This window comes from Populus alba, chromosome 14 (genome assembly GCF_005239225.2).
Source record: "Populus alba chromosome 14, ASM523922v2, whole genome shotgun sequence".
NCBI classification, from domain to species: Eukaryota; Viridiplantae; Streptophyta; class Magnoliopsida; order Malpighiales; family Salicaceae; genus Populus; species Populus alba.
Genome location: NC_133297.1, coordinates 4,711,327 through 4,723,601, shown reverse-complemented (window position 1 = coordinate 4,723,601; position 12,275 = coordinate 4,711,327). Strand labels below are relative to the sequence as shown.

Sequence of the window (12,275 nt, the reverse complement as noted above, 5' to 3'; positions counted from 1 at the left end):
GAAAAATTCTGAAGGTAAAACTGTTGAATAAATTTGTCTTTTTGTGTACTGGCTGTCGAAGAAATTGCCCTGCGTTTACTTGGATCGGGAGAAAAAAGGGAAGGAGGTTAGAAATTTACAGTCGATGCAACAGTATACTCCAGTTGACTGGAGGTCAATAAACAATAGTCTAACTTAAGCTTATCTTTCAAAAAAAAAAAAAAGGAATGCGTGAACTAATTAATATTGTTTTAATTTTATTGATTTTCAAGCTCATAAACATTAAGAATATTTTAATAATAACATTGGTATTTAAATCATTGATGGAATGGAATAATAATTTTAATTGGACGGCAAAATTCCTTTGGTAAAACTGTGGAATAAATTTGTCTTTTTGTGTACTGGCCGTCGAAGAAATTGCCCTGCGTTTACTAATTGGACCCGGAGAAAAAAGGGAAGGAGGTTAGAACTTTACAATCGATGCAACAGTATACTTGAGTTGACTGGAGGTCAATAGCCAATAGTCTAACTTAAGCTTATCTATTAGGTTCTCCAAATGGGTCGGTCTTGGTCTTGGTGCTTATCTTTTTATAAGGTATAAAGTGATTCTTTATTAAAGTGAAATATAAGAAATTTAAAATGACTTGTCAATTAATCCCTGTAGCCATGTGAACTTGTTTATTAATCACGACTAAGTTATGGTCTTTTTTAACTGTCAAAATTTTCAAGATGATCATGTTATTAGTGTAATGTCTACATCTGTCAATTTTCTATATGAGTAAACTCTATCAGCTAATGCTATCACCAATTTAGCTTGCCCATCCTTAGGTTCAGACTCCCTGTCTAATTCACCACTTTGGCCACGAGTCTGCAAAGGAGAACAAGAAAGAGAAGTGCGATTCAATGAATTCCGGAGGTATGCTTCTTATTCATATTTTGGAACTCTTTTCTTTCAGTCTGCTGTTAGTGATCTGTCATGTATATGATGCTTTTCACTTTTGTATATCATATAAGAATTCTGCTTTGCATGCCGCTGGTTTCTCGTTAATCATAGATGAGTTTTCAGCCTCCAAAATGTTTCCTTTTCTTTTTCAGGACTCACAAGATCCAAAAGAGATCTACCTCCAATGCATTACACCCTCAAGATAGAGTCATTCTCCTTACTTCTGAAGACAAAAGTCGAAAAGTATGAATCTGATGTTTTTAAGGCCGGAGGCTACACATGGTTTGTTGATCTTCACCACCTTCCTTTGACTAATACTTGATTCTACAAGTGAAAAATAAATGTCCAGTTAAAAGATAATTAGGCTATTCATCAACTGATAATTAATTTTTCTTGTTTCCAGGAGGTTGTGTCTTTACCCAAATGGAAACACTAAAGGAATAGGGAAAGGCTTTGTTTCCCTTTACCTGCAAATAGAAAATACAAGCAAACTTGGTCATCGATGGGAGGTCACCACCGAATTCAAATTGTTTGTGCGTGATCATATAAATGACAAATATTTGACTGTCCGAGGTGGATTCTTTTACTAATAATATGTGCAACGCTGCAAATGTTTTCACTTTCTTGTCTTTATGTTCTTGAATTTAAATGGAGAACCACTGTTTTGCAGAATCGGATGCATCAGTAAAACGTTTTAATGAGGTGAAGACCGAATGGGGTTTCGATCAATTGCTTTCCCTTGAAACATTCAATGATGCTTCTAATGGATATCTTTTCAATGACTGCTGTGTTTTTGGAGCTGAGATTTTTGTTATCAAACCAACTGGAAAAGGGGAATTACTTTCTATGGTTAAGAAACCTGCAAATGGTTCTTTAACATGGAAGATTGAAGATTTCTCTAAATTAGATAAGAGCTCATATTTATCCAAAGCCTTTACTGCCGGAGGCAGAAGTTGGTATGCTGCCTTGTAATCACTAACGTTTCTATTTCAGAACCACTATTGAGTTTTGTTTTTAATTTTGGCTCTTCCCATCGTTTCAGGAGAATAAAAGTTTATCCCAAAGGATATGATGATGGAAAGGGAAATTCACTATCTGTATACCTGGAACTAGTTGATGGTGGCAAACTTCCTCCAAAGAAAACTGTGTGGGCAGAATACAAGCTACGAGTTTTGAACCAGCAACCCCATGGCAAACATGTCGAAGAAAAAAGTAATCATATAGGTTTTTTGTTAGATATACTTAAATGCATGAGATTTTTTAAGAAGTAATGTCAAGAACAATATTTTTGGAAAATTAACATTACTCATGCTGCCTACAGTAGTTGTGTTCTCTACGGCTGCTTACAGGCATGAAAAGTTTTCCATCTTTGCCAGTTTTAGTTATTGAACTTCTTATTGACTAAAGTTTCTCACAAATTATTTTCTTGCAGCGTCACGTTGGCTAACCTCCTCCAGTTATACACGTGGTTTCCCCAAGTTCATGCCACTGGGAGATCTCCGTGACGTCTCCAAGGGCTATGTTAAGAGTGACACTTTAATTGTTGAAGCTGAAATTCTTACCCTGTCCGTGTCCAAGCTTTTCTCACACTGAAATCGTCACTCTGTTATTCGTATCAATAATTAACCTCTCTGTTTTATTGTTAAGTGACCTTTCTATGAAAAATCATGCGTTGATTTCTATCAAGGACACAGCAGAAATGGACAGTGTCCATCCTTTTCTTTTTGTTGTAGTAAACGTGCCGTAACCTAAAACTTGGAAAACAACACACCACTACTGGGTAAGGATATCCACACCATATCAGCAAAAATCAAAGAAGAAAAAGCCCTCTGGAAAGTTGCTAAAAGGGTGAGCTCCTAGCTCCAAACCGTGACTATAATTAGCTAGCCAATTCGCACAGCAGCTGCCTTCGTGCAGTGAACTTCCCAATCTTTGGATAAAGAACTTTCTTATTTCTTGTAAAATAGGATCCATCTTTGTTTCTTCATTTACGTCCTTTGAGTTAAGGGAATGAACGCATTTTTACAAGGTGGCTGCTATTTGGCTCGGGCGTTGGTGATCCCATCAGGTAGGCTAGCTAGGCATGGTCTATAAGTAACTTTTTTTTATTCAATGTACATATCTTCAAACCATTTTATACGGTTTAGTACATTTAAAGAAATTTTTGAGGTAAAATAATCGAGATAAAGCTTTATTTTTAATAGTTTTTTAGATATATTTTTTATATCAGTCTAGTACATTTTAAAAAATTTAATAAATTTTTTTGAGTGCTAGCTCCATAATTTAAGTTTTTTTAAAAAAAGAGAAAGGAAACATATCTACTTAACCATCATACCAATCTTTTAAAACTAATATAATACTGATATTTTAGTAAGGAACTCATATGAACTTGTAAATTAAATCATCATTATTTTTGTTGGATCTATCAAAAATAATTCTTGTAGTTTTGCTTGTAAATATATGCAACTTGAGGAATTAATCTATGTCAGGAGTTTCTCACAATTACATGAGGAATTAATCAAAAACAGGAACTCTTTTTGTTGGATCTATCAAGAATGAATTTTTTTCCTTCTTTTTCCCCACAATTGCAATTAGAAGAACTCCGAATCAATTCTGTCCATTTTAACAAAATCTGATCAATATTGCTATTGAATTTGGATATTGCCTCAAAATATACTTCACATATTTACAAAGAAAAAAAAATCATAGTTGTTATAATTGGAACATAATTGAATCGACTGGAATTGTATTAGATAAATTTTTAACATAATTTCGGTGCAAAGCTATCTCTCAATGCATTCCACACATAATCACAGTAAAAAATTATATATATATATATATATATATATATATATATATATATATTAGAATTGGAATATAATTGAATCGACTCAAGTTGGATTACATATATTTTTACCATAGTTTCGCTCGGACATTGCAAAATGAAATTGAATCCAAATCAGTGCATAAAAAATCAAAAAGAACTAAAACTGCCAATTTTCTCTTGATAACTTTCCTTTCATTTCATGCATTTTCGTGGAAACTTAATTAATTTGATATCCGAGGTTTGAATCTTAATCACATCAAGAATTAATTTTGCATGGAACAACTCCTTTTCCTTCAATTAGTTTGTGTGGAGGTTTGCATAACTAGACACAGCCATTCGCAGAACATCATCTTATTTTCAAAGCTGGAAACTTTCCTGATGAAACACACCGGCCCGTTCCCTTTTCAGATAAGGGATTTCAATTTCCTTGTAAAGCCATTGTGGACCATCGCAAACCTTCAAAAATCAAAACCTCCCCTGTATTATATAAACCCCCATAACCCCTCTTCATTTCTCTCATCAACACACAGACACAGTTTCTTATCTGTACACAGAACACAGAAACCACAGGGTTACTCTTCATCTTCTATTTTCCTACACAGGAAACACAGTTTCCCTCTCTAACCACATGGCTGCATCATCATCATCAGACGAGTCTAGTCAAAGGTCAGTACTGTTCGTTCGGATGATTCATTTTGGAATTGAAGTTGGAGTGGCAATGAAGGCGGTGGCATTTTGGATTTGGTTAGAGACACAAGGGTTTCAAGAAATTATGAGAAAGATCTTACTTCATGATGATAGATTCTTGACTCTACTAGCCAAAGAAGCTGAGGATATTCTGTCGTTTCTGAAACAACTGTCAAAGAATCCCATATCACCAGATTTGATGCGTTTCACTCCAAAGTTAGCCGAACATTTCTTGTCTCTCAATGTCATCCTTGCTGATAAAGAAAAGGCCTTAAAGGGTATCACAGAGATCTATAATGGAGTCTGTTGTGTGGTCTTGAAGGATATTTTAGAAAGGATGGGAAAGCAAATAACCGAGGGGAATGTTTTTAGTCCCCTGCAAAAAGTTAAGAAATTGGGTTCCGAGAAAGATGGCAGCAGAGCAAAACCAATTGCACCATATGCTGGATCCAGGCTGAACCCTTCAGCCAAAGAGTGGAATCCTGTGACAGAGAGAGCGGCCGAGGAAAATAGATGTCTGTTCTTGACGTTCTCAAATGGATACCCTCTCACTGAAAGTCAAATCTCCAGGTTTTTCACAATGTAAGTATATTAATCGGAGGATTTTGTTACAAATAAATAGAGGCAATTAATGTAGTTGCTACATGTACATAGTCTATTTAATGATAACATATTGTAGTGCCCAAAATTTTAGTACTAAATCGTTTCTTAAAAATCATAAATACTGAATTAAAACCACTAATAGGATTCAATTTATTTATTCAATGAATGAATTTTTTTTTTAAAAAAGTTAGATTTGGTAAAATTTCTTTTTATGGCAATGAATATTTTAGTTCAATCACTAAACTGGATAATATTTGAAAGACATGGTTGAATTGTGCGTGTTGAGTTTAAAGTTTTACTCGAGGGATTCAGTACATTATATATTTATTATTATTTATTGATACAATATTAAAAATATTTGAAATATTTCCAATTGAGTCATATTATAATTTCAGCTTAATTCAATAATTAGCATGGTATAACAGTATAACTATAACTTTATTCGAGAAATGCTATATCACACGAATATAAATAACGAAAAGGTAATGAATGGAGACAATGAAATAGGTGGTAATTTTAAGCAATATTTTGTCTATTACCAATGGTCTCTACGCATTACTTTTTAGTTAATTATCCTTTTATTAGTATACAAATCATTTTCCATTATATATACATAATTTTTGGTTAATTTCTTTGTGTTTGTTTATTAGTTATGCTAGGAATCATGTGATTGTTTACCTTTCTAATTCATAGCCCCTATCAAAAAAATTAGGAAAATCATCACTAGTACAGTCTTAATTATTAATAAAGTAAATTAAATAATTGACGATTGGAAATTGTGTTTTTATAACTTGAGCAGGAATTACGGGTCATGTGTGGAAAGGGTGTACGTGCATTGGCCTGAGCCGAAGGATCAAGGTGCACCACCGCTGTTCGGGAAAGTGGTCTTCACTGCGTCTTATATACCAGCCATGATCCTGAATGGAAAAACCGAAGCCAAATTCTGGGTCGATGCTAAACCTCTTTGGGGCAAGAGGTTCAAGCCCAAGAAGAGGAGTGGATACAAATAATTATTCTAGTGTCCAGCACCAAATTTATTATTCAAAAACTTTGTGTTGTGCTCTTATTTTAAATTAATAAGTGTATTTGTTCTTAGTATAATCTGTTGTTTATTTGACGTGACAATGCTATTATGATCAATTTTTTATACAAACAAATGCTATTTGATTGATGTTTTTTAATTTAAAGTTGCAGAACTCAAATAAAAAATCTGTTGAGATAGATGTATATACCAGAATTGTGATTTGTCTCATCTAGAAAATCTTTCGAATGAAACCAAATAGGAATTTTTTTTATTAAGCTTGAACTATTTAAAAGTGCTTCCGAGTAGCATCTTAGGATTAGAATTTTTTTTTATTGTTTCAAAGTCTTGAGCTCATGTATTAAAAGCTTGAACTGATTTTCGGGCGCAATTATCATTATTATTTTTCTAAAAAAAACTTAATTTCTAAATATTTGCAAAGACTTTGTATATATTAAAAAACTATTTTTAATATTATTGTTGTTGATGTTACTCAATTAGTATGAATCTGAAGTTTTCGGTGCTACTCATGAAAAAAGTAGTTTAGTTGGATTCTCACTCACCTTCCTTTGAATAACCCATTCCCAAGGAGAAACAAAAAAGGAGGCCCATCATCAAGTGATAAAGCAATTTTTTTTCCTTTCTCTTTTTTGTGTCAAAGGTGGAGTCTTAGTTGATAATTGAAATCACCAAAATATAAAAACAAAATAAATTTTGTTGATTATCATAAAAACAAAATAATATGATCATAAAAACCGGGTCGAATCCAAGAAAAATTTTGTATAATCTTCCTATAACATACTAAAATGAAAAAGAATGGGGGATTTGAAAGAAAAATTCAAGAAACAATAATTCTAAAAATAATAAATTGATCATATATCATTAAATCAGTTTAAGAGTACACACATTCATTTCTATAAATCTGTTGATTATCGAAGTAAAATAAATATTATTTCACGTCAAGCAAATAAATTTGATATCCCTTAAAGCTGAGGGAAATCGATGAGATTATAAATGCATTAATTAGGAAAAGCTCTCTAATAAATTTCTTACTATCAAGCGAATGTAACATTGAAAGCAATTTTCATTCACTCGGTAGTAGTTTTAGGAATAAATTATATGCATTTATTCTAAGCAAACATTCAAAAACTTGACAATTTTAACTTAGTTTATTCTTCCCTAATAAATCAAGATGAGAGTCGCAACAATCAAATTAATTATCTTGCTTCTCACTCTAGTCTCTAACAACAATTATGAATTGAAAAAAACTAGAAAGCATATATGACATCTCAAAGCAATTAAATAAGTTTGAATAACAATCAATAACATAATTCTGAATAAGAAAAAATAAATACTTAAATTTGAAAGAATTGCAATGATATGTTACTTCTAACAATATGCTAATGGGGGTGATGTGTATCCATCTTGAACTGAATTTAAGAGTTTAGTTCATGATTACTGGAAAATCTGGTAACAAATAAGTAAATAGGCATTGTTTGGGTTTGTCTCTCAAAGTCTGGTAATGGTTTTTTTAATTGATAAAAATAGAAAAAAAAAGGAATGTTTTTTGAACCTTGTTTCTACTGTGTTCTGCTCTTTTTATCCCCCTTTGTTCTTGAAATCTTTAGGATTCTTAGGCTAATTAGAAGTCTTCATTATGCTAAATTTGTTCCTTAAATTATATTTTTTTTATCGATTATCCAGGTTGTCTTTAGATTCATCAGGTTGACTAAGTCATATCAGTACATCTCTCACACGGTTTAATTTTGAACTTAAACTTGGGTAGGAGTTTTAAGGTTAAGCTGTTGAACTATCTTTAAAAACAATGCCAAATAAATTTATATGGCTTGAATATTTTTTAATGTTCAAATTTCTTTTGATTGGAGCCGGTTAAATTCTGTTAACTAATATACACTAATACTCAATGCCGGCAATGGCATGTGATATTTTACACATGCTTTAATCATTAAATAGGTTCACCCTCCTATTAATGTCTAATTAAAGAAATTATTCGAGCCAGTTAGATAGATATTTTACACAGGTTGAGAGACTTTTCAATTATGGAAAAGTACAGTACACAGGATGGTGGGAAAGAAACAATGAACTTAAAATTCCAAGGCAAAAACTATGGTCGGCTGTTGTCTCGAACTTGTTTTTTTGGATATGGGTCAAGAAGTTGTTAAAGTCGGCAAACTTTGGATATATATGTGTGATATTTAGTGTTTGGTTTATACAAAAAAACATTTCCTATAAAATATGTTATTTTTCGTTATTTTATCATGTCAGTAAAAACTAACTATTTAGAAGTAATCTTTTGGTGTGTATGGAATTAGATGAAGACCCGGTCAAACTAAGAATATTATGGCATGATTTTGTTGATTTTACATAGAAATTATTTGTCTGAAAAACTAAGTTCGGTATGTATGGAACTAGCTCGAGACCCAGTCATCAATTATCTAATACCTACTAGTTTAAGACCAGTGCTTTGTTCATGGCGTCGTATTTTCTCCGGCAAGTCAGTCTTCACGGCGTCTGTTTATACCAGCCATGATTTTGTTAACTGCTAGGAAAGTTCTTGTTGGGTTGGGTGGGTAGTGGAGACAATTAATATTATCGAGCACAAATATCAATTATTTACCGTGAAATTATTATAAAGAAAATTATAAGTTTTGGTCGAAGTTATTAAATATGCATGTACATTAAGTAGTAAATTTAAAATTGTATATTTTAAATTTAATTAAAAAAATAAATTAAATTTTAACAAAGTTACTTGAATTACGAATTAGCTCATACGTCATTTAGCTTACCTAGAAAAAAAAGGTCAATTATTGAGAATGATGACAAGTTAGGTATAGTTGGATATCACGTTTAGCAAGCCGTTTACATGCCTATCTATTAAAAAGCTATCCGGCCCTTAATTTGCTGCTTATTTTATTTATTACCCACTAAAAAATGCTTGGTCATTCATTATAGTCCCTTGATTTAAAAAAATATATAAAAGTTATTTGGACCTTTATATTTACTTGATATTTTTTATATAAATAAGTTCTTAATTAAAAAATTCTTATCATCATATTTTTTTCACAAAACACTTTAATCCCTCTATTAACTTTCTTTTAATTGAGTCTAGGTGCCCACTTCAAATGCTCCATTCATTAACATTCATATGAGTGTATGCATCAATTTTTAGTCCTAAGCCTCCGAGGAAAATTTTCCAAGTAGACTGAATTAGCACCTTTGGATAAAAAAGCAAACCTCAAAAATACTAAATTATTTATATTAATTTTACCCTCAGGATCTCAAGAAAATTTAATCAAATACTTTCATATATTTTAAATCTTTTTGACGATATTTTATCTAAATTATACTGTTTTTTAAATGGTGTTTTTGTAGAGAAATTAATGTTTTACATTAAATATCTCAATATAAAATCTTAATTGAGAAGTCAATATAATCTAATGGTAAAGTTGATTAAAAAAATAATTCGGATATAAAATTGATAATAATTAAATAATCTGATGAGATATCTGATTTTTAGCTTCGAATAAATCTGTCTTTTTGTGTACTGGCCTTCGAAGAAATTGCACTGCGTTTACTTGGATCGGGAGGAAAAGGGGAAGGAGGTTAGAAATTTACAATCGATCCAGCAGTTGACTTGAGGTACAGGCTTACGAAGTCAACTAATCAATTGATTTAAGCTTATTTTTTTTTTTTTTTTTTAAAAAAGAATGAAGTCATCCCTTGACGTCGGCTGTGGAGAGACATCATGATCATCCATGACTTTCCTTCCTGGTTATTTCACTATACTTTTTCCTCTATTTCGCCGGCGGTCCACATGACCTGCACGAAACTACTTTATTCAAACAATTACATTTATATAATCTGTTCACATCATATGTTATTTATTTTCTGTTTAGTTAGTGTATTGTAATAGAAAACATAAATACAAAAAAAAATTCGTTTAGTTAGAAAAAAAATTGTTTCTAAATTATTTTAAAATAAATTTATATCTTTTTAAAACATTCCTGCGTAATTATCTTTTTTTATAAGATATTTATCAATGTATTCAACATGTTACTTGTGAACTTCTCATTAAAAAAACAATTTACAAAACCCCCCAAAATAAAAATACCAAGTCAAAGTATTACAAAAGAAAAGTAAAAAATGAAAGACTCGTATGATTCTATAATAAAGTGAATAAAGACCCATAAAATGCAATTTCTTTTGGTTAACAGTGTTGAGAAAAAAAATTAAAACATTTTAAAATTTGAATACTTCTAGAACAATGGTGTTATAATTTTTAATATCTTGTTAAAAAATGGATTCTAAATAACTATCTATTAGTCTAGATAATAACATTATTCATCAATATATAAATTTACTTAAAGTAAAATCAAGAATCTCTTGATTTGGGTGTCAATAGCTTATTTTGAGTTGGTATCTATAGTTATAAGATATTTAAAAAAACGTTTGGCATGAAGAGATATTAAGGGATTTTTCGAGATTCTTTGTTGAGATCTCTTCAACAGGATTCCTATTTATTCTCCTCATGATCTTCTCAATATTTGTTATTCATTATGTTTTCATCAATAACAAATCTTCGTATGATGTCTGGCAAGTGTTAGAAACCTTTTATGATATTCACACTCGAGATTGCATTCAACAAATCAAGCGCAAGTTGCAATCCTTGAACAAAGGTACTTCTTCTTTAGATGATTATTTACACAAAGCAAAATCTTTAGCTTTGTCTCTTTGTGGTATAGGAAAACCAATGGATAATGATGAGTTCATCATTTGTATTCTTCGAGGATTAGAATCTGAATTTGATCCTATAGTAGTAGCATTGAATGTTAGAGATACTTTCTCATCTCTTGAAGGAGTTATTGGCAAACTCTATGATTTTGAAATCCGACTTCAAGGAGCACGAGCAACTACTTCCAATGTTGCTTTTTATACAAATAATGGCCAAACAAACCCAAAGCCATGAGTGAATCTTGATACTCATTGCCACAATGATTGAAATTCCACTAAAAGTGCTTCATCATCACAAGCTAAAAAGACTCGATTCTCTTGATTTAATGGGGGTTCCTCTGGAACTCATCAGAAACAATTGTCAAATCATGGTGGTCATGGATGTGGTGGCATCACTTGTTTTCGATGTGGGGGGCCTAATCATAAAGCGGATGGATGTTTTGCTTCTGATGAACAAACTGATCGGTACAAAACCTTTGATGCTATCAAAATTGGAGAGATTGCAGAAGAGACTTGGTATTTTGATACTGGTGCAAACCAGCATATGACTTCTGACACAAGCAAAGTACAAGGTATTAACTTTTATCTTGGCAACGATTTTCTCATGGTTGGCAATGGTCATGACATACTTATCATTAGCACTAGACACATTATTTTTCCTACTACTAATCTTAAGCTGAATAATGCTCTTGTAGTTCTTCCTATTAAGAAGAAATTGTTATCTCTCTCTTAATTTACAAGAGATAATAAATGTTATTTTATGTTTTATCTATGAGGATTTATTCTCAATAACATGATGTATTACCTATTTCAATTCTTGGTTACAAGTTACCTCATGAAGTTGTTTTTTTGTTCTACTCTTGGTTATGGCTCTTTATGAGTTCTTGGGTGCTCTTGCTATCCATTACTTGCACCATTTGGTTGATCAAAATTGGACATCAAGTCCACACAATGTGTTTTTATTAGTTAGTCAAACAATCACAAAAGATATCGTTATTTTGAATCTCAGACAAGTCACATCTATATATCTCTCCATGTGAAATTCAATTAATTTCAATTTCCCTTAAATGCATGCTGGAACCTGGCACACATGCTTCTCAGTTGTTTAAAGTTAGAGCACTTCCTCAACTATTTAAGGTCGTGATAAAAAAAAAATCCCTTGTTTCAACTCAATAAGTAATACATCATGTTCCAGCAGCAACTATCCAAGGTGTGTCAACACCTCAGTCTCCAATTCCTATACATATTTCTCAATCCACTGCACCAGAGTTAAATGTTTTACCACCGGAGTCTTATCCCAAACCTGCTTCATAACGGCATCATCATATGATTACACGAGTTCAAACATGGAAATTGAAACCCAAGGTATTCTTCTCTTTACGACATCCAATATCTGCTTGCTTTTTTGCTCTTCTTGCAGCTCAACAACAAGAACTAGCTTCACTTCAACACATTCTTCGTCA

At 31.9% G+C, this 12,275-nt stretch overlaps 2 protein-coding genes across 2 annotated transcripts; both read left to right on the top strand.

The window, feature by feature from the left end:
• The first annotated feature begins 684 nt into the window (after positions 1-684).
• On the top strand, positions 685-2,633 carry LOC118041391 (uncharacterized). Its single transcript, XM_035048705.2, has 6 exons — positions 685-895; positions 1,075-1,204; positions 1,326-1,495; positions 1,593-1,878; positions 1,965-2,134; positions 2,355-2,633. Exons 1-6 carry the CDS (start codon positions 883-885, stop codon positions 2,513-2,515), a joined length of 930 nt encoding a protein of 309 aa, XP_034904596.1. The 5' UTR covers positions 685-882; the 3' UTR covers positions 2,516-2,633.
• A 1,264-nt stretch (positions 2,634-3,897) lies between these two features.
• Positions 3,898-6,146, top strand: LOC118041390 (uncharacterized). The gene is made up of 2 exons (XM_035048704.2): positions 3,898-5,018; positions 5,839-6,146. The coding sequence occupies exons 1-2, from the start codon at positions 4,378-4,380 to the stop codon at positions 6,047-6,049; spliced, it is 852 nt and encodes a 283-aa protein (XP_034904595.2). The 5' UTR covers positions 3,898-4,377; the 3' UTR covers positions 6,050-6,146.
• The last annotated feature ends 6,129 nt before the right edge of the window (positions 6,147-12,275 follow it).